This window comes from Talpa europaea (assembly GCF_964194135.1).
Source record: "Talpa europaea genome assembly, chromosome: 3".
NCBI classification, from domain to species: Eukaryota; Metazoa; Chordata; class Mammalia; order Eulipotyphla; family Talpidae; genus Talpa; species Talpa europaea.
In genome coordinates this window covers 13,194,786-13,218,486 of record NC_140069.1, presented here as the reverse complement: position 1 = coordinate 13,218,486, position 23,701 = coordinate 13,194,786, and the positions used below count along the sequence as shown (strand labels likewise).

At 40.2% G+C, this 23,701-nt stretch overlaps 1 protein-coding gene across 1 annotated transcript; it reads right to left on the bottom strand.

The window, feature by feature from the left end:
• Nucleotides 1-288: 288 nt before the first annotated feature.
• On the bottom strand, nt 289-17,520 carry HAS2 (hyaluronan synthase 2; the record flags this gene model as incomplete). The annotated part of the gene is made up of 3 exons (XM_084229454.1): nt 289-1,218; nt 1,959-2,060; nt 16,894-17,520. 3 exons carry the CDS (start codon nt 17,518-17,520, stop codon nt 289-291), a joined length of 1,659 nt encoding a protein of 552 aa, XP_084085580.1.
• Between the last annotated feature and the right edge of the window lie 6,181 nt (nt 17,521-23,701).

Below are 23,701 nucleotides of genomic sequence, written 5' to 3'. Positions count from 1 at the left end.
GGGCAAAACACTGTTAGGCGGATGTACAGTAAGGAAAAAGTGCATAAACAAAGAATTCTTCCCATTTTCATAGAAATAACAGGTTAAATCTGAGTTTCTTCTTGTTGATGTATCATTTTACTTTGGCAGAATCAAAATAAACCCATAGAAATGTCTTTGTTCAAGTCCCAGCAGCAGTGATATGTCTCCTTTGGTGGCCTGTGATGCCACAACATTGTACAGTCCCTAGAGGAACTAAGGTTTTGTGTGTGTCTGCATGTGTGACTGCAATCGTCCAACAACGTAAGATCATACATCAAGCACCATGTCATACTGTTGTCCCTTCTTCCGCCTGCCACATTTGTTGATGAGAACCATATACAGCGTCAAGAGCATGACCCAATAGCACGCATAGAGCAATGTTCCGACGATCAGCACTGTCTGTTTGGATTCTGAAAATGGCTTTTTAGATTCCTTGTAAATGGTGAAAATCACACCTCCCAGGAGGATTGTAAACCAAACCGACACTGGAATGAGTCCTATGAAATTAACGACAATGGTTTTCCTTCCAGATGTGCCCCACCCAGCTTTGTTGATTGTGGCAATTGCAAACATCTTGGCTGGAAGTAAACTTGACATATATAACACCGAGTAGAGGGACATAAAGACCATAACGATATTCCCTCTTAGGCAGCTGGCAAAGGATGATTTTATGAGACCTACTAACTGCACAGTCAACAGGAAGAGGAGGATGTTCCAAATCTTACCCCTGTAGAAGAGTTGAATGACCGTGGCAATGAGAAAGAAAGGGAAGAATCCAGTGATAACAGCTTCGTAGGTCATCCACAAATGGTGTTTATGAAACCACATTGCATTGTACAGCCACTCTCGGAAGTAGGACTTGCTCCAACGAGTCTGCTGGTTTAACCATCTGAGATATTCTATAGGGGTCTCTGTGAGGCACTTGGAGCGAGCTGTGTATTTTGTTGCATAGCCTAGACTGAGCACCCGGTTTGTGAGATGCCGATCATCGCCAAAACTACACTGGCTGCCCATAAATTCCTGATTGTACCAGTCTTCCACAAATTCATGCAGCAAAGAGTTTCTGTACATTCCCAGAGGTCCACTAATACACTGGACACACCCAAAATAAGACTGGCAGGCCCTTTCTATGTTAAACGCCATCCAGTATCTCACACTGCTGAGGAAGGAGATCCAGGAGTCATATTTGTTTAAAATCTGTGAGGAGGAAGAGATGCATAAATAAAAGGTAAGCCTTAGCTGAAAATGCCAACAGAGTTTACACCAACCTGAGGTTACTGTTTAGAGTGAGGCTTGTTAATATCTCCCTTTTTTGCTTCCTTCCTCTTTTTGACAGGATATTTCATTTTCACGGATTCTATATAACTGGATCCATTAAATAAGTTGAGTGCCTTTGTTTTAATTCTTTGATAAAAATTCCTTTTCTACTTCGTCACTCCCTGTACTCTTTCTACTTTGTCTTTGTTTTAATTCTTGTTGTGTTATAATACTGACTTTTTTTGTAGACCCTTTACTTCTCAGTCCCTAAATTCTTCTTGCAGACATTCTTCTCAACCATTTGAGGTTTGAAGGTTTTGTAGTATTTTTCTCTCCTCTTCTGGCTAATTGACAACTCATTCTGCTAAACGTGACCCATGACAAGGGGCCTCCCTGGTGGCACAGGGGGTTAAGTCTCAGCACTATGAAGCTATCCTCAGCCACTGCAGCATGAGTTCAATCTCCAGCCAGCCAGGGAGCTACCCACATGGCATAGGAGACCTCTCCTGTCTCGCCCGCTATTCCCCTCAGCAGTGTATTTCAGTCAGTCTGCCTGTTCTGCTCCCTACTCTGTCTCTGGTGAATCTTCTCACCTCTGGCCTGTATCCCAGCTCTTGTATGCATAAATAAATAAATCTTAAAAAAAAGTGACCCATGCCAAAAAGTGAAGCCATACACACCTGGACATCTCCCCCGACACCTCCAACCATGGGGTCTTCTTCTAAAACTTTTACCATCTCCACAGATGAGGCAGGATCAAGCATGGTGTCAGAATCACAAACCTGCAAAGAAAGTAGAAAATGAGTTAAAGAAAAGTGAGAACTATGTATGTACTCCATACAGTCAAATAGGGCATATGCATTTTAACTTCAGCCGTATTATCACAAGGCTTTCAATAAGCAAATATCACAGGGATTACAGAGCTTGTTATATCATGGCCAATACAAAGAGCTTGTTTTTCAGCAAACTCAATATTTTCCTTGATAATATTACTGGAGAGAAGAGCTGACGTGCATTGACGAGGTGCTAGGTTATGTCCTGGAGGGTAGTTAGCCTGTCCTGGTTTTCCATGTATGTTTCCGATTAATGCTAATAATGTTCCAAGCGGCAGGGGTGGGGGGGGTGGGAGGTGGAGGCAGAAGAGGCAGGATTAGGGTCAAAATAAGGGGGGGTGCGATTGTATGGGGAATATAACCAAAATGAAAATGCATACATTGTGCAAAAATGAAAAATGATATAAGAATTACATAAAATAAAATATTTTAAAAAATAATAAATAATGTTCCAGGCAACATCCTAGTTTCCCAGGAACCCAGGATCTAACTTTGGTCACCCTGGCTTTTTTTTCCTCCGGTTGCCTTGAAGAAGACTTTTAGAAAACCTGTTCCTCTGGTCTGAATGATGACAATTCTATGATAGTATTGAGATGGAGGCAGTTTAAGAGTAATTTTCCCCATTTTAATATGACATATAAAACACAAGAAAGCAAGTTCCCTGTGGCAGGTTGTATAATTCTGAAGAAAGATGTCCATATGACTTTAGAGGATTAAGTATTGCTCTGCCTTCATGGCTATAAAAGCAATGGTAGATTATCTTATGCCATTCTAGAAATGCTGTTATTCTTAAACACTCTTTTTTTTTTTTTAATAGAGGCATGTTTTTATTTATTTATTTGTTTGTTTGTTTGTTTGTTTTTGTTTATACATGCACTGGGTACAGTCAGAAGCGCGGGAGGGTGAGAGAATTCACCAGAGCCAGAGCGGGGAGCAGAGCAGGCAGAAGGACCGAAGCACACTGCTGAGGGGAGCAGCGGGCGGCAGGAGAGGTCTGCGCGCCATGTGGGACCCTCCTCTGGTGGCCAGGGAGCAGCCGGGGATCGAACCGGCGCCGCAGAGGCCGTGGGCAGCTTCGCAACCCAGCGCTCAACCGCTGCGCCACCAGGGAGGCCCATATTCTTTTTTTTTTTTTTTTTTTTTTTTTTATAGAGGCATGCTTTATTTATTTGTTTGCTGGTTTGTTCGTTTGTTTTGTTTATACATGCACTGGGTACAGTCAGAAGCGCGGGAGGGTGAGAGAATTCACCAGAGCCAGAGCGGGGAGCAGAGCAGGCAGAAGGACCGAAGGACACTGCTGAGGGGAGCAGCGGGCGGCAGGAGAGGTCTGCGCGCCATGTGGGACCCTCCTCCGGTAGCCGGGGAGCAGCCGGGGATCGAACCGGCGCCGCAGAGGCCGCGGGCAGCTTCGCAACCCAGCGTTCAACCGCTGCGCCACCGGGGAGGAGGCCCATATTCTTAAACACGCTTTAATGTGTAAAAAAATAAAAAAAGCAATTCAGAAATCAGAACAACTACTACTTTAAGAAATTAATTGGGCTTAGTCTATACCTGTGAACCCAACATGTATTTCTCTTGGATGCCTGAGGGACAGAATCATAAATATAAATAGCACATTCATTTCCAGTCTGATTTCTGAACCAATTGGAAAATGAAACAGGAGAATAAGGCAGATGAGACACCAAAATTTCACTTCCTATCCTCATAAACTGTTGTGGGAAATAAAGGTATATCTATGGAATAGTGGGCTTCATAATTATGTTCCCCAGTAGTACACAGTGAGTTCCAATGAGCCTCCTCCAATAAATACAGTGCACAGCCCTTTGAAAGATAAGACAAGATGGTCTCACTCAGAGCAGGAACTTAGAAAATCTAAATAAGAGACCAAGAAAAAGACTAATCAATACAAAGTAATAATCAAAATCAACAAGCAACTATAAACCAGAGACACACTGGGGAAGGGTGGGGAGAGGAAGAACTAGAGTCAAAATAAGGGGGGGGGTGCAATTGTATGGGGAATATAACCAAAATGAAAATGCATACATTGTGCAAGGATGAAAAATGATGTAAGAATTATATAAAATAAAATATTTAAAAAAAGAAAGATAAGACAAGTCCCAGCTCTTTGCTAGAAGTACACTCCTGAAAGAATAGGGGAAGAGGAGCCAGACTACCCACTTCTTCCTCCTTCCTTCCTCACCAATCCAATTTAGTCACTTTTCTCGAGACAGCTGGGAAAGGCTCTAGCTTTGTCAAAGGTGGCTTCGACCTGGCCACCTTCCACAGGGGCACAAGAAACCAACAGTGAGAAAAGTGCTGCCACCTCTGTCTCCCCAATTAATTAACACTAAAAAATTAATGCTAACACATTAATGCTAATAAAACCTGGTATTCTTTTCTAGAGAATGCAGCAAGGTTGTAGCAGATATAAGTTGACCAGAGTTAACATGGGATGAATTAAGTTTCACCACCCACCCAAAAATATGGCATGATTGGCAGATACTGGGGTGTTATATGCAACTCCCTTTATTTTGCCAATAATTCTGGTTCACCGCTCTTACTCAAGATTTGACCTATTTGTTTCTATCAGAAGTAATTATCGTAACAGTTCTCCAAACTACTTTATAACTATAAAAACAGAATAGATTTTATATTGCAGTTTTTTTTTTTTTTTTTTTTTTTTTATAGAGGCATGTTTTATTTATTTATTTGTTTGTTTGTTTTGTTTATACATGCACTGGGTACAGTCAGAGGCACGGGAGGGTGAGAAAATTCACCAGAGCCAGAGCGGGGAGCAGAGCAGGCAGAAGGACCGAAGTACACTGCTGAGGGGAGCAGCGGGCAGCAGGAGAGGTCTGCGCACCATGTGGGACCCTCCTCCAGTGGTCGGGGAGCAGCCGGGGATCGAACCCACGCCGCAGAGGCCGTGGGCAGCTTCGCAACCCAGCGCTCAACCGCTGCACCACCGGGGAGGCCCTATATTGCAGTTTTGAATGAAAACAAAAGCGGAAACTAAGAAAGCAATGTGTAGATGCATAAACCTTCAGAGTTGAAGGGGAATTTAGATAAACGTAGTATGAGCCTGTCGTGTAATTAGCTAAGGAATCCCAACATTAAAAAAAAAGGTACTGGGCCTCCTCGATGGCTCAGCGGTTGAGTGCTGGGTTGCGAAGCTGCTCGCAGCCTCTGCAGCGCCGGTTCAATCCCCGGTTGCTGGGCGAGGGTCCCACATGGCGCGCAGACCTCTCCTGCCGCCCACTGCTCCCCTCAGCAGTGTACTTCCTCAGTGTGTCTGCTCTGCTCTCCGCTCTGACTCTGGTGAATTCTTTCACCCTCCCGCGCTTCTGACTGTGCCCAGTGCTTGTATAAATAAATAAATAAATCTTAAAAAAAAAAAAAGGCTATAATTAAAAAAAAAAGTATCAATTCTATGGGGACTAGCTGAGAGGAAAAAGCAAACATTGTACAAAAATGAATAATGATGTAAAATATATAATAAACAGTATATTTTTAAAAAGTTATCTATTATAATTCTACAAATAGCTTATTATCTATTTGGGAAAGATTATGTATTCATGAAGAATGCTAGCAATTTAAAAGAATTTAAGGGCATTAGGGGAACTTACGGCTTGATGAGTCCATAAGGCATGTAGTTAAAATATGTGAATTTTGGATTTAACTAACTATAGTAATTTGAGGGTTACCTTTTGAATTATTTTTTTATTTTATTTTGCTTATTTAGAAACCTCCATTTTCTAAAAAAAAAGCTATTTATTTACTTTTTGGGGCAGTCTATTTTCATCCAATACAATCTCACTTATTTTAGTGGGAAAAAATTTAGGCAGAAAAGAGAAAATAGTTGTTCATTATACCAAATAGGATTTGACTAATGTCTGTGCTGTACCCCAGACTCCCCAGCCTCAGAAGCCAGAAAATACTCGTCACAGCATGAACTACATCATCTTTCAAACCCATGCTGCTTCCTTCCACCACCCCACTCAACCTCAACCACAGGGCCCCTGCACAATCCTGGCATGGGGCAGAGTGGGGTGAGGCAGAGGGAACAGCCCCAAACCTGCCCTGGCCACCATGGGAGGGACACAGGTGGACTGCAGCCTGGCCAGCGTGTTCAGTTCGGTCATTGTGGTCTGCCCCAAGCCAGCGCAAGGGCCAGTAACACAGCTGCTACCTAGAATCATACAAGACTTCCCAGTCAAATCTCCTTTTTTTATTGGGGAATTGGTATTTATTATCAAAGTCAGATTTGATGTCAACAAGATGCCACAAAAAAAAAAAAAAAAAAAACCTGCACACATCACAACCTCAAAGCAAACAGTCAAATGGAACCCCAGCCATTTAAAAAGTCATGCAAATTACCCCAAAAGCCAACTGAAGTCTATAAACATCTTTATACATCCAGTCAACAAATAAAATGGGTAACAAGAGAAAATACCAATTCAGAAATCTGGTACCAATGTTTTTTTTTAAAAAAAGATTTATTTATTTATGCATACAAGATATGGGGTACTGGTACTAATGTTTTAAGAAAGGCAATTGCTTTGCCATTTCTGTAGATTTAAACAGTTACCTCTGGCCCAGGCAAAACTTACAGTAAAGTAAGTATAGTCATATCGGAAATTATTGAAAAATATTGAACTCCAAGAAAAAAAAGAGAAAAGACTCCTCCAAAAGCAATGTTTTGGGTCTCCCAACCCTCGTCTGCCAGAGTTTATGTCTCACAGCAGGCAGGGCCCCTGGACAGAGGGTAAAGAAGGTTGAAGAAGTTCAACCACCTTTAGAATGTAGCCGCTTCAGAGTTTATGACCACAGCCACCTCTAATGACTCAACAAGGAGAAGGTAAAACCAGGAAGCTAAAATAAGAATAAAAACAACAGGAAGGGGGCGATCCAGAATCCATGTTCAAATAACTCCGTCAGCTTGTGAGCATAAGCAGGCCAGGGGAGCTGCCCCTTTGAAATAACTAAATTTGAACCAAACTTCTGAGGTTGTGTATATTTAAATTGGTCTCTGCCCCTCCCAGTTCCAGCAGTCTTGTGCCAGAAGTTCTCTGAGAGAGCTTGTTCGCCTGGCGAGTTTAACTGTGTCAGAAGGGGAAAGTGCTCAGAAGCCTCCTGGTAGGGGTTTGTTATAGTGGGAATAAGAAGCTTTAAAGGAATTGAAATTCCGGAAGTTGTCTGGTGATAGAATGCCAACCAGGAAGCCCCGCAGGACAGTCTGTGAAAGCATGTGTATTTGGGAGTTAATAGAATTATTATTCCTTAGAATGTAAAGACTGTAAATTACCCCTTCTTTAAGATCGACATAGTAGCAACAGGATTTTTAGGTGTCTTTTCATCCATTAAGAACAAGTACATCTAGGGCCTCCCTGGTGGAGCAGCGGTTGAGCGCTGGGTTTTGAAGCTGCCCACAGCCTCAATCCCCCCACTGCTGGCAAGGGTCCCATATGGCGCGCAGACCTATCCTGCTGCCCGCTGCTCCCCTCAGCAGTGTATTTCGTCAGTCTGCCTGTTCTGCTCCCCGCTCTGGCTCTGGTGAATCCTCTCACCCCCACCCCCCCCATACCTCTGGCCTACATCCCAGTTCTTGTATGCATAAACAAATCAATCTTTATTTTAAAAAAAAGATCGAGTACATCTATACTGGCTATTTAGTCAGCTCTGGGTTAGAATTTGCAGGGCACATATGCCAGTTCACACAGAGCTTAACCTCAGCTGGAGAAAAAAACTACAGGGCATGATTTGTACACAGGAAACAATTAGGGAACAAATCCAAATGTCTTTTTGGCCACACAGAAGGTACCACTGTGATTTGTTTAAACTACATGACCACTAGATTCAATTGCTCACTAGGAGACATGGAAATAATGAAAGTCACCAACTTTCAATTACAATGAATGGAAATGGAGAGAAAAGGGCCTGATTGGGAGGAATCAGCAACCTCAGCCTTAACCACAGAATCAACTAGAATGTCTATGACTGTAACTCTTCTCCTTTCACCGTCCAGTCAAGAGTTACTGACCTCCCACTTTCCTTCCTGTCAAACAGGGAGGCTGGCAACGACTGTGCAGTGGGCAAGCCCTGCCTGCCACCTGATTTGTCTTGGTGTGCTAAAGGTGATTTTAATGTTTTTTAATAGTTGAAGAAATAAAAAAAAAAAAAAAAGATTTTGTGACACATGGAAATGATCAGAAACTCAAAGTTCAGTGTCCAAAAATCCTGCAGTGCTCATTCATTTTCCCATTACCTATGGCTGCTTTCACACTGACACAGCAAAACTGAACAGACAAAATCAGAGGCCATATGGCCCACAAATCCTAATGGTTATTCCCTGCCAACCCTTTTAAATGAGCAGTTTGGTAATTTTGCCAAATGGATCTAAATTAATTGGTTGTAAGGGAGAGGGGTCTCTTTCATTAAATTAAAAGAAAAAGTTGTGATTGAATATATTTTAAACCCCAATTTTAATTCTAGCAAGTTTTTAAAGGTTACCTCCATGTCTGTGTGTTATAAATAAGTTGCTGTGTAAAAAGTATAAAATTTTATAAACTAGATTTTTTTTCTTTAGTTATGATTTGCCTATTTTACGAACAAGTACTCTCAGAATCAAGCCTCAATTACATAATGAATCCTCTATCTTCTGTGACCTTGAAGAAGTCACTTATCATCATCACCATACAGATAGAGGATAAGAGTAGAAAATCTGGGAAGGAGGCATCACAAAACCAGAAACTGGTGTCTCAAGACCAGAAACTAGAGGAGGGTGGGTAAAGATGATTAACATCAGCATAGAGATAACTATAGAAATGAAAACTGCATATGGAGCGTGTTGCCACTACAAAAACCTGCTATAGAAAAAACACTCATAAGCATGAACCAGAGATGGGGAAATGTAAATTGAGGGTCATTATAGAAAATAACTGGCCCTTTCAAATCTACCTGGTCACACTTTAGAAGTAATTAATCTGGGCCTCCCTGGTGGTTCAGGGTGTTAAGGCATCGCATTATGATGCAATCCACAGCCTCTGCAGAGCAAGTTCGATCCCCAGCCGGCCAGGGAGAAACCCACATGGCGAGGCAGGCCTCTCCTGTCTCACCCACTGCTCCCCTCAGCAGTGTATTTCAGTCAGTCTGCCTGTTCTGTTCCCCACTCTGTCTCTGGTGGATCCTCTCACCCCCCGCATCTCTGGCCTGTACCCCAGCTCTTGTATGCATAAATAAATCTTTAAAAAAAAAAAAAGAAGGGCCTTCCCGGTGGCGCAGTGGTTGAGTGCTGGGTTGCGAAGCTGCCCGTAGCCTCTGCAGCACCAGTTTGATTCCCGGCTGCTTCCGGCCACTGGAGGAGGGTCCCACATGGCGCGCAGACCTCTCCTGCCGCCCGCTGCTCCCCTCAGCAGTGTACTTCCGTCCTTCTGCCTGCTCTGCTCCCCGCTCTGGCTCTGGTGGATTCTCTCACCCTCCCGCACTTCTGACTGTATCCAGTGCTTATATAAATAAATAAATAAATAAATCTTTAAAAAATAAATTAAAAAATAAAAAAAGAAGTAATTAATCTAACAATAGTAAACAATTCCACAAAGAAATGAACCCCCTCCCCACGGAAAGAAGCTTATATTACAACAAACCTGCCTCTTTAGATATAACTAAAAGTCTCTGCCTCTTTGGGAGCTCTGGTGAAACTTTTCTCAAGGTAACCCAAGGACCCTGTTCTCTGAACCCAACACCATGGCAAGATATTACATATGAAAGCACTTCGTGGTACATAGAGCTATAACAAACCAGATGCCATTATGATAAGGTGATAATTTTTAAATTCTATACTCCATAAGCAAACCCATACCTAAATGATCATGACAATTACTGCTACAAATAGGTTGGCTCGGGGTGAGGGTCACTAAAAGGAATCCAGGAATTGAGTAATATTGAGATGCCTCATCTCAACAAATTCAAATATGTCTAAAGTGACCAAGTAGAACATAACAGTGGTGACAACCATAGTGAGGGGAGGTTCCAGGTTCCCTGCCCCACCCAAGGGTGGAGCTAGGAGTAAGAAGAAGCTGGAAAAGACTGGGGAAAGGACTTGGAAGGAAGGAAAGGCAGGAAAGAAGAGGACTGGGAGAAGACTTGGAGGAGGCAGGTGGGACAGAAACATGTGAAAAAGCAGCTGTGTTTGCTTCTTAGTCTCGGACTTGCACCCCCCTGTCACAAGGGACATGGAAGGAGCCACTTGAAACAGATGTGGATGAGAGCCCGGGTGGGGAGGCTGACGATGGCAACCTTTATCTTGACTTGCATTTTGATTTTGCTGTTTTGCTTACAGACTTGCCTGGCATCTTTTGTCCCTTTTCTAGGGCCCCCACCAGAAGGTGCCTTAGATTCGTGGCAGGATTTTGGGCCTTAATGGCCCTGTTTGGCTACCCATGAGGGGATGGATAATACTGGGTGTTTAATTGTAAACTATTTTAACTATATTCTTTCTCCTCTTGTCTCTCTATTACACACTAATTGTTTCAAAGTTCTTTTCCATTAAGCAACTTACGTACTTGTATGTCATCTCTATGTGGCAGATGGCAGAACCCATTTAGAGCAGGAAGATTTGGGGGTCCTGAGTGCCCCTCATTCTGTCTGCTGATACTATGGTCCTTATAGGCTGCTAAAGGCCTAGTATATAAACTGTTTGACTACAAGTTTAGTTCAGCTCATCTCACTGATTTTCATCTGCCTCACAACAATTTAAATTAAAATGTCCTTTAGGAATTTTACTACACATTCTACCAAAAGCCGTGCAAATTCTAAGATCCAAATCTAAAGTGCCAAGTCTCCATTTTTCACTTTTCTTAAAGGTGTTTCCTTCCAGACTGACTTCAAAGGGCACTGAGAGCTACACAGCAAGAGGAAATCGTAATTACTCTGGTTGCCTTTGATGAAGAAACAGGTTAAAATAAATCAAGACATTTTCTGTTGCTACTGCCTTCACCCTTTTCCTGTTTCTGAGATGCAACCCTTTCTTAACCTTGACCCTTCATCTTAACCTTGACCCAATGAGACTATTTGTTGCTCCAGTGTGTGCAATTTACTATTGGTCATGTCTCTGCTACCAAGCTTCCTGGCTACAACTTAGTCATGAAGTAAATGTGAAGTCTCCCTCACTCTGCCCTCCCCTGGGGTCTTACTCTAGTGTAAAGGGAGAAATGATATTAAAAAATCTTCACATTAGTTATTTACTATCAAACACAGATGGCCTGGCTCTTTGAACTCCTAACAGCACAAGACTGGAATAAACACTCCAAGGAAATGAAACTCTAAGCATTCTTGCATAAGCAGTTCTGTCTCCCAACTCACCATTTACCAGTTATATAAACTTGGATCTTCTTGCCTCAAGCAGTTCTGGCTCCCAACTCAACATTTACCAGTTATATAAACTTGGATCCCCCTTCTTGACCTTTGGATCCTAACCTTACCTTCCTAAGCATTCATCCCCAAAGTGAAAAATATGGACAATCATGTCTACCTTACAAGTTGGTTTTAATGCTGATTAAATAGTGTATGTAAAGCACTTAATGATGGTTAGTTCATAGTAAAAAGTCAGTAACTGGAAGTCATATCTACTAAGAAAGATGAATTAAAACCAGAGGTAAAGACCCAGGACACTAATCCAATGCGAAGGGCCCTCATCACTGCTGTAAATAAGTACTGTTTCACTCAGTTGGCGCACAGGAAAACCAATACCTAACCTGGCACCTCTTTCCTACTCTTCTAAAAAAGGGAATTCAGAAGACACACATCTTTGTTAATAGGATGAATTAATTACCCACATTGTAATAAAATAATGTTTGCCTTTGGTCAATACAGAATCTTTTCGAAACATGAAGGAGTCATTTACTTATTCTCCTTTCTTTTGCAGAAACACATAAACAGGAGTGAAGTAGTAGAAGGGTGACAAGCCAGCTGGAAAGTGGGAAACCAAATGTTGTCACCTCTAAGAGGTTAGTCACGAAACACCCTTATTCCAAATGGTTGGAATGACCATTTCTAAGAAATGTAATGTAATCAGGAAATCCCATATGGTGCCTCTTAACTCAGGGTTTATATTCAAAAAAACAATATTAAGGAAAAAGGCAGATTAAAAAATGAAAGTAAGAAACATGATAGTAACTGATAAATCAAAAGAAAGTTCTGATACCCTCCCCACACACATACTCTTTCCGGAGGCAAAATTTTGGCTCCACTCTTGCCACCTAGATATGTTGGTGTAAATAAATTTAAAAATCAGAGAAATTAAAATGATACTGACTTAGGGTCTTGATCTTGGAGAGATCTCAGAAATCATTTATTCATTGAGGTTTGGAATGACATTGAAATAAAAAATGCAGTTGAGTCTAGCATTCGGATTTCCTTGGATTTTCTTTTAAGTTGATGCTTTAAAATAAAGGCCATAAAGAAACACAGAACGTTCTCAACACTGACACTTATTTCAGTTGTTAGGTTTCCTATACAGAACAGGAATCAACCAAATGGCACAGAAGTGATTCTCACTAGTCATGGTAGTTAAGTCCTACAAAAGTTTCTGTGAACACTGAATGGGCGAGACCCACAAAACTGCTCCTAGCAGATATACAGGTGCAAGTTTCTCTTAGCTTCTGGTTAGAACATTTTAAAATACCGATCATAAACTACATAAACTTTTGTTTACTAGATATTACAGTTGACTGGCTAACATTGAATTGATGTCCAGCAGCACTTTAACTCATGCCTGAAGGAAGCCCATCTAACAAATATATTTTCTCCATAAGGCAATCACAGCTTTCTTCTTAGAAATGCTAGACAGCATTTCCACACTACACTTGGGGGGTCATTTGAAAAAGCTATACCACCAACAAAAAACACAAAAGCAAAAGCTGTGAAACTAAGTAGACTATGTTACTTGTTTTTTTAACGTAAACATAAATTTATTTATATAACATAAATTTATATAACATTTATGTACTATAAGCCATGAAAACAACAAGACTTTCAGTGTTTAATCACCTGGGAAAAATAAATCTGTGTACATGGACTTTATGACCTTTTGGGAGATAGTATTAGGCTCTGTGGGTGTGGGCACTAACTTTTTGCATAAAGCATTCACAACTGAAAGAGACACACTTTGACATTTTTTCAAATTGGCCAAGCTTCAATTTACTGTGAAGAATCATTTCAAATTAACTGAAAAAAAAAATATTTTGAGTTACTTTTTTAGAGAATAGAAGTTGAAACAAAGCAAAACTTAATCTTGTTCCAACTCTTGGAAAACATACAGGAAAGTTGATTCAAATTTCTTGCCAGGCTATACATGTCTGCAACTGATCACCAAAGCACCGTGGGACTGCAAAATACTTGTGGGAAATACTTTCAGCTGAGTAGAGTAATTTACAAGTATAGAATCTACCAATAATGAGGGTCAACTATACTATTTTGAGTGATTCTTTTCCCTACATAAAGATCTTGCATACCTTAGATGCTACCACATTAAATGAAATATAAAATTGCCTCCTACCATCTTTCCTTTTAGGAATTGTATATACTTTTCTACCTGGGAATGTTATTTTCTACCTGGGAAACCCTGTTACATAGACCAGTAACCACTGACTTATAATACCCATGTTTGGTAAAAATATAATGAATAAACGATGTAATCTAGTTATTGATGAATATTTAAATCTACTGATACAGTTAAGAACAGATGCAAAAAGTAAATATAAAATAATCTCAAAATCGTTTTTAAAATTAGGGAAAAATAGAACTGTGTGTGCTGGAAAGTATTACATTTGTCAATCATGTATTTGCTGAAAATAATTTTAATTTTGCTCATTGTGCTGCTTTTCTATATTTTTAAGTACATTATCATAAACGTTCATTGTTCTAGTAACTGAAGAAAAGACTAAAATGCTACTTAAAGAAGACTATTGCCCTACCGGAAGTCCTATCCAGACAGGTGAAAATCTGTACTTCTTTGGGAGGAAAAATGGTTCTCCAGAAAATACTTCAAAATTAAGAAAACCTTTCTTATTCTCTTTTATTTCTTCTTCACTCACTTTGCTATTTTTATTGTTTTTCTATCTTCTTGCTATCTTTGAAAGCAGTCTCTACATTTCTACCACATGGCTTTTCCCTAGATAAAGCTCCCTTCCATGTTTCAAATCTGTCATCACTATTTGAATAGCTGTAAGGCTGAGACAGTAGTTGTCAGAGAAGATCATAGATAAAAACTGAGAGAGAGAGAGAGAGAGAGGGAAAAAGCCCTCTTCTGGAAGAGACCAAAGGAAGTCATCCAGAGAGTGGAGGAATATAGGTAGAAAGGTTAACCTTAAGATAGGAAGTAAGGCTGGGTGCCCTTGCAACTGTATGCAGGAGAAAGCAAAGAACTTGACAGGACTCAGAACCAATACTTTGATTTTCTCTTTCGCAGGAGGCAAGGTCATCTGGTAGTAGTTAAACTGGGAGGGGTTTGGGCAGGGCCCTGGGAGATTGGTGAAGGTATGAAATAAGAGGTCATGAGAACAATAAGTAAAACATCTACTCAAGAGCAAGTGTAAAGTGTGCCGACCAGTGCCGAGGACCAGCTGCCGCTGGAAAGGAATCATTTTGGCTACCTTTCTGCACAGTTAAACCATGTTCTTCAGCCAGGTTAGCAAGCATACGAACAGATGGTCAATTTCTTCACTCCAGCCCTCCTTCTCTGTTGTCAGCATCAAAATTTGCTTCCTTCCTCCTCTAAACAACCTACACTGGTTCAATCACAGGTAATGCATAGTAGCCAAAATCTACCCTCTTTCTCTTTGTCTTTCCGTGACTTTTGCTTTGCACCTCTCTGTCCTGAAGTCAATCAGAATGGGAGAAAAATTTTCCATTTTCAGAGGGAATGGAGAGCTGAATATTGGGGGATTTAATGAGGGATGGCAGGATGAAATTAACAGGTTTTATAATACTCAATTGTCTCTTTTTACCCTTGTTTGAGTGTTTTGAAGGGGCTGGGTGTCCAGAGAGATGCAGGGTCAGTTAACATCAGATATTCTTAAACTGGAGTAGGCTACTAGCAGGAAACCTACTCTAACATTTCTTATTTTGTATTATTTTCCCTGAACAAGCCCAGTTATCAAGTTGCCAAGGATACAAGCAAAATTCAAAACAAGAATGATGGGAGAAGGAGGTTTGGGAGGAGTAGGTTAAAAAAAAGAAAAAGAAAACCCACACAATGACGTCTTGATTAAAAATGACAAACATAACAATTGTTTTCACTAGAATTAGAGGCAAAATGTCAAAACAGATGTTTTCTCGCTAAGTGGAGTTTTATTCTTCAAATCCTCTGTAGTTTTCCCAGCCATACCTTCTGTTCAGTTCTCATCTGGACATTAAATTGACTCTAAAACATGCCAATTAATAAAACTACCTTGCAAAGCTTCTAGAAAGTAAAAGAAACTTGGGGGTAGAACTCTATCTGGGGGTAGAAAAGAGATTAACATACATATTGGTATTAGCTGAAGAAATGCCTCAAAACTCTTCATTTATCAACCCAAATTAACCCTGTGGTGGCAATTGGCAGGTACTGTAATTTTCCAGGAAGATGATACAAAATAGTAATAATTATTAACAATGCCATCATTAATAACTTGCTAAGCCCTGTTGGATATATTATTTGAAATCATGATTTCAAATCCTTTATTTGATTGGCTTATTCTTTCCAGAAAAGCTTGGTCTTGCTCAAGGTCATCTAACTAGTAATACCTGTCATTTGACTGTGAAATCAGTGTCCATTTCTATTCTATTACATCGAAAGCCCCCTGTGTGAGACTTTGCAGAAATGAAGTTCCCTAAAGAGTACGGTAGCTCTTCGGAACAGTAGGATTTCAATTTTGAGAGAAGCAGAAAATGTCCAAGTGGATTTTTTAAATCAGGAATATCCCCCCCTTCGTGATGTCATCATGACCAAAACCTACCTAAAGCATCTGTTGAAAACTACAACTAGAAAAATCACAGGGATTCTACAAATGTTTTTAAAGAAAGCTTCCATGAAAATTAGGAGAGTGAGCAGTCAAGAAATTAATGACAGACACAGTCGGTCTAACTATCAGGCAGGCAAACACCATCACAAATGCTTTCAAAGGTCAAGTTGCAGTGAGTGAGGTAATGTTGTTTGGGGAGTGAAACAAACATTACTTTGGTTTTGCCCTGAGGAGGTTCTCTTTTCTTTCTTTTTCTTTTTCTTTCTGGGCCTCAATTTTGAGTTCCTTCCCCTTTTAAATTAAAATTGTTCCCACCATCCCCATTTCGCCAGGTCTCTGTGAAAAACATTTACAGCCTTCCCTTGGGTCTCCAGATTTTTCTCAGGACCCTTCTGCTCAGGCAGACACTATTTTCTTACAAGGCTGCAGATTTTAAGAGTGTGGAAAATGACGTTGGATTTGGCTTGGCAGAGCCAAGGGGGCAGAAAAGGTAAGGGAGGGGGCGGGAAGGGAAGGAAGGGTCTCCTGTTGAAAATAATCTTGATTTCCCACTAATTACGCTGCACAAGTTAAGCATTTTCATAGATAGTCTTAACAGTTTTACAAGATTTTTTTTTCTCTCTCGTTCAAAATGTGCTTTCAGCAGGCAGGCTGTTTTCAAATGAACTGAAAGGACTCCTGTGTTCAGAAGGGACAAGGATGGGCATAGCATAGGACTGGAGAGATACAAAAGCTGCTTTATTTCAATGTATGTTTGCCCTGGCAGGAATTCGGAAACCTACCTGTACATAATCCACACTTCGTCCCAGGGCTCTGAAGGCCGTGTACATGACTTCTCTTTTTCCACCCCATTTTTGCATGATGCAAATACTTTTGTTGGACAAGACCAATTGGGTGACATGCTGTGAGCTTTCTTTATGTGACTCGTCTGTCTCGCCAGGCCCCTTTTCGTGGAAGTTGTTCTTCCAGACGTAAGTGGCTGATTTGTCCCTGCCCATCACTTCACTGAAGATGTCCATCATGTAAAGGTCATCTTCTGAGTTCCCGTCTATGACCATGACCACCTTAATTCCAGGGTAGCTTAGTCTCTTCACAGATTGCAAGCATTTCCTTAAGTAGTCTGGATCCTCTTGATATGCAGCGATACAAAGAGCAACTGTTTTATTCAACTTAATGGGGGTTTCTAAGGATTTTTTCATTTTCCGGTGCTCCAGAAAGGCAAACAGGCTTTGGATGATGAGATGTGATGCTAAAAAGGCACCATACAGTCCAAAAGAGAAATAGTAATTATCTGTTTGGATAAATTGGTAGCCAACAATATAAGCAGCTGTGATTCCAAGGAGAAGAGAGACTCCAAAAAGTGTGGTTCCAATTATTCTCAGGATGCATAGAAATCTCTCACAATGCATCTGTAATATAATAAAATGATACTCTCAGTTAACCACTCTTGTCCCCTACTTGTCATATACAGGGTATCATGGGCAGAGCACTGGACAAGCAGCATTCAAAACTTCTAACCCTGAGTTTCTTACTTTACTAGCTATGCAACTTTCTGAGCCTCAGTTTGGTCATCTGCAAAACAGGAATAAGGGAACCCTTCTGGCACACTTCAGAGGGCTGTTTCGAGAATCAAATAAGAGGACAGTGCATGGTACTACTGAAACCATAATGTGTTCAACAAATACACGGATGCATTACCTTCAGGAAGTTAGAACATTTGCCTACGGATGAACTTGATGTATATGGTCACATCTGGGCAGAGAACCTAAATTCCCTAAGACTACATCAGTCTTTCTTCCTCTACCATGTTGCCCCTCACCCATTAACTGACTGGGGAAAAACAACAGGAGATTTTGCCAAGTTTCTCATGTGTAATGTCATCTCATTTCTAATGCAGAGCCCTCAGTTAACACCCTTTCCCTCCAGCTGGCAGAAGTAGGAACTCAGGATGCCTGGATTCTACTACAACAAACTCTTCCACCAGCTAGCTGTGTGACCTTGGGTGAGTCACATTATCTCTCTGGACCTCAATTTTTTTTTTATTTGTTAAATGAGGGAGTTTAGAGTCAATTATTTCCAACATCTTTATTGCCATTAAAAATTCATTTTGTCTAGAAATCAGGCACAGATACCTATCAAATTTCCTTGTATTGCTCTGGTCGAATGGCTGTCTCATATATCCACCTTCACTAACACCAAATGGTTGGATTGTGGGGATAAGCAAACTCACTAGAACACAGTAGGCACACAACAAATGTTTGTAAAAAAATATGTAAGAAAATAAAGAGGAAATAGTATCATGCTTAATGTTTATCATCTTCAAGACTATAATACATTAGACCCATAAGACATGTCACACCTTAATAATTGCCAATTTTGTTCCCCGCCCCCCAAGCTCTGTATCTCTCCTGAATAAGTCCTTGAACAAACAGGATAAAGAAGCACCACGTTTCTGTACACCCCAAAACACCGCCAATGCTAAGCATAAAAAGGTGCCTGGTAGGCCATTTTATTTTGCTTTTAATTTTCTTCATTTCTAAGAATTAACTACACTAAGAGGCATAATTGATACAAATGTTGTGTCCCCATCTTCAATCATTCACACCAACTTCAGGTAATTGGTCATATTTACATGTAAAATGTTCTTAATTCAATCATTTCTTTAATTCAACTAATTTCTTAAAAGTTAAATAAGTTGGGCTAAGCAATCAACTGCAAATTCTCTTGCTTACTATACTATTTATGTATTTCTATTGCACACTAAGACTCAAAAAATGAATATCCTGTAGCAACTACTATTACCTTGACTGTTACTAGTTGGGTGGCTATAGCATCGTTCAACTCAAGAGAGGCTTCACTTACATCCCACCCCTTGCTGTCACTCACTGAGGGTCCTGAGTAGATATACGTTATCCTTTTGGGAGACTTTAGTGTGGCTGCTCACCAAATTTTTCTTCTCCTTTTTGAGTATCGACTGTATGATGTGATCACGTGTTTGTCTCTGGAAATCTGAGATGAGTCACTTCTAATAGGGGCTTTAAACAGGAAGGTGGGCCTCCTGCCATCTGTCCTTTCCTTCCACAGGCTCGATGCACATGTCCACAAAATCCTAGGGGGGTTGCAGAATCCCAAAACAAAGGGAGCTTGTCCTTGAACTGCCATATGGAGGGAGGCAGACACCCACCACGAATACCTGCCTTGTGATCTTCTGTGAGCATGAAATAACTGCTGAGTGAATTTTGGTTTCCTTCACACTAGCTAATAACACAGCCTGGGTAATGCAAAGCCTCCTGGGGCCCGGATGCTAGCCTGTGGCCATTCCTTTGTTAAATGAAGATGACTGTTATCTGTCAAAGACTTTTCACAGGGTCGTGGTCAGGGGCAAAATCAAAGTGTATGTGAAAGTGTTTTACATAAACAGAAACAAAATGCAACTTAAAAAAATTGACTAACCAGGAAAACAAAATACAAATGTGTGTTCCAGTTCTACAACTGAGCTGGGACGCAATTACAGGTACTGTAACCTGTGAGCCTGATGAAGGAAATCAGCACTGAAAGGGAGAAAGATCCCACTGCTGGGGGAAGGGGAAAGGCTGAGCTTCCACAGAAAGGCAAGGAGCACAGCATCTCTGTTCAGTTAAAACAGATGATGGGATGCTGACACTCCCAAAGGGAGTGAACCCCAACCCACCGCCAAAAAGGTGCTGGGAACACCAGACTTGGAACTTGTCACTTCCAAGATGTGAGTCATTCTCACAAGAGTGAAAAATTTCAAGGGGACTAAAATACCCTGCCAGGGAGAAGCTTAAGTGTATGTTTCTCTTGTGTTTAAAATCACCATAGCCAGCAAAAGCACTGCCTGCCATTCTTTTCCATTATTCATATTTTCCTAGCTTTTATCAGCACACGTGGACATCAAGTGTTCGCATAGCATCTGCTGGCCACAGCTGAAGCGGGAACACCCTCTTACATCATAGGCGTCTACAGCATGTCCTTTTGAAGCCTGGGAAAAGTTGTGAGCTAACTGCAGCAACGTGGCTAGAATTGACCCTTTATATTTCTGGAGGTCCCGCGTTGCTGCCTGGGATGACACACACAGCATCTCAGAACAGGCTGAAGGGCAAAAGGGAGAGTTGAGAGCCTGCCTGGAGGAATACGTTGATCTCACAGAGTGACACACAGGATGTGTTTCCTCATAATTTCCCCTGGGCAGCTTCATAGATATGGGCACCATATGTGTGAGACTTTCTGAGACAATCCCCAATTCAAATACTGTTTCATAAGCAAACTCTTCTGGCCAGACACTCATTATTGTTTAATTGGAAAAGAGGCAAGTTCAATCCCAGCTCATGAGAGCTTACTGATAGAGAGAAAGATGACTTAAGAATCTATAGTCTACAAAAAAGGGGGGAATTGTATGGGGAATATAAAAATAAAAAAAAAATTTAAAAAAGAATATAGCCTAAAAATATTTAAAATATTTTTAAATATTTTAAACTAAATAAATTTAAAATATAATATTTTAAAATAATTCTTTTAAATATTTAAAACTAGGGTTTTGGTGGGTTTGCTTTTCTTTTTGCTCAACAACCAAGTAAATTCTATTGGACTAGATAGCAATTATTCCTTAAGTACTATTTTTCATAGAATTCAAGAACAAACCAAGTGTAAAAGAATGACAGGATGTATCATAATGGAAGCTCCACAAAGTCACAGATATATATTTTTTTATAGTGATGGTTGGCACTGCTGAATGAACGGATGTGACTTCATCAAACTCATCTTCAACAACATTGGTTAATGTCAGCTTCACATATTCATCATTTATTCAGGTATGGCAGTAGGATAAGTTTGTCTTATTTTGTTGAGTAGCATGATCTTATTTCATCATAACTCTAAGTGGCGATTATAATGTTAATTTCATGTCATGTCTAACATATACAATATGATGAGGATACCAGGACTCGAGCATTTCAGCAACTTGTCCAAAGTCACAAAACCCAGAGCAGGGTCTTCCTGGAAGCATGTCAGGTAATAGGATTATTTGAAGATATTAACTGAATAGATTTGAACCCTTTTGATAAAATAAGAAGTATCTCATTTTGTTTCTAACTAATAAAATGCATTGTGTAAGGAAATTCAGGGACAGATTACTGTTTGATCACTGTTTTCCTGCTGTAATGGAAAAAGTAATTGACACTTGTTCAGGAAGAGAAAAAAGCTGCCAATACTCAGACAAGATACCTGGGTTCATATAGTATGTGGGTACAGCCTAAAGCAACTGGAATGAGAGGTCCCAAAGGAAGCTGGTGATTCCATCTATACAGCAGCTCTGCTGCTCTTAGTGTCAGCAACCAAATTTTACCATAAGGAAGGCACTCCTATTTCCATTGGCTCCACATATAAAGTACATAAATGTCTTGCTTTTAGGTGAGACATGAGTTCCCAGAACTTACATAAAGCGGCCCTTCCAGTTTGGATCTTAGAGAAGCTGAAGTGAATTCAAATTTGTCCAGTAGCATCTTAACTGGGTAAGACCAAAAGAAACCTTTTATGAGGTTCACCACTGCCGACTAAAGTCACCCTGTCCTCTATTTACTTCCTATTACTCTCTCTACCTGGCTTTGATGGATTTTTCTAGGTAGAGCTATGCACACTCTTGGTCACAGAGACTTCTGTGTCTCAATCAACTATGTATTTCTGTACCAAAAAAGACAGTGTATCATGTAGGAGGTACTCAATAAATACATGCTGAATAAATGCATAAGTCCATTTTGACTCAGGTAGTCAATGCAGACCGACAGAGCACAGGTCCCTCCCTATATCTGCTGCAGAGACAGTGAATATATGCTGAGTACCCCTTATGGGTACCCGTTATCCAGCAGTTGTCTCTTTATTTCTTTATAAACCAGTTGCATAATTTCTTGTCCAGCTATCTAATTACAAAGGTGATGAGGAGTACACCAAAAAAGCTCAGTAAAACCTTCAGAGAACAAAATTTGAAAAGGAAAATTGTCCACAACAGTAGTTCCTTAAATTGTGAATTGCAATCTGAGCAGTCTTTTGAGTTCAGGGTCAAGAATTTGGGACATTCCAAAGGGCACCTGCACCCCTATGTTTATAGCAGCGCTATTTACAATAACTAAGCTATGAAAACAATCCAAATGCCCAAAAATAGATGAGTGGATGAAGAAGATGTGGTACATATACACCATGGAATATTACTCAGCAATCAAAATAGATAAACGCATGCAGTTTGCAGCACCATGGACGGAGCTAGAATGGATGGATCATGCTCAGCGAAATAAGCCAGAAAGAAAAAGAAAAATACCAGATGGTCTCACTCATAGCAGGAATTTAGAAAACCTAAATAAGGGACCAGGAAAAAGACTAATTAATACAAAGTAAAAATCAAAATCAACAAGCAACTATAAACCAGAGACACACTACCAGGGGGGAATTGTGGGGAGAGGACGGACTAGGGTCAAAATAAGGGAGGGGGTGCAATTGTATGGGGAATATAACCAAAATGAAAATGCATACATTGTGCAAAAATGAAAAATGTTGCAAGAATTATATAAAATAAAATATTTATAAAAAAAAGAATTTGGGACATGAGGGATAATGAGATCATCTTTTATCAAGTTAAACTCTAGTGTTTCCACAATATCCATTGTCCATTAATCTATAGTGGATTAATGACCAACATATTCATTGGCTTCTGAAATGAGACTGAGTTTGAATAGACTCCTGGATTTTTCTTTTAATGGTAGAGTAACTTTGAGCAAGTTACATAATATCTTCCATCTTCAGTTTCCTTAGCTATTAAGGAGGCTCATATTGACTTCAAAAAACATATGAGATCCAAAGAGGGACCTCACTTACATAATACCTAAGAATAAATTATCAACAAGCTCTGTAATGTTAGCTCACCACTAATTACTACCCTGCCAGTAACTCCCTAATAAGCCTGACTCTCCTTCCTTTCAAGTCAGTTTATCAGTTATCAGGGATAACAGTAGAATAGTGGATGAATAACTGAATTGAGAGGAAATGGATTTAAGCTCAAATTCTGCCTCATATGTTGTCTGACTTTAGACAAACAAGAATGAACCATGTGTTACTGGACAACATGGTTCTTGAAGATCTGGAGAGATTATCCAGAAATCAAAAGTTGAGATTCAGGCTTTACAAATTTTAATATTGTTGCTATACTTAGCTGAGTACTTGTAAGAAATCTGAAGGCAGGTTGCAATATGGGCAAGTTCTTCAACAGTCACCTGAAGAAGAATAAGTGCAGAGAGAAAATTCCTTTTGGAATCCACTCTAAAAGGTTCATTTGCTCATCTGCAAATGTCAATAACTTTTTTTTTGCAGTTACAATAACTAGGAAAATCCATCCATCCATCCACCCATCCATTTATCCATCCATTCACCCATCACAGCAATTGAATTATGATATGCACTTAATAATTGCTTGTTATTTTCATTATTGTTGTTGTTAGTATTATCGAGGTATTCGGTGTTGTAAAGATTAAGTTTTTCTCTCTTCCTCATTATAATCTAAAATTCACTGAATATATACCACTG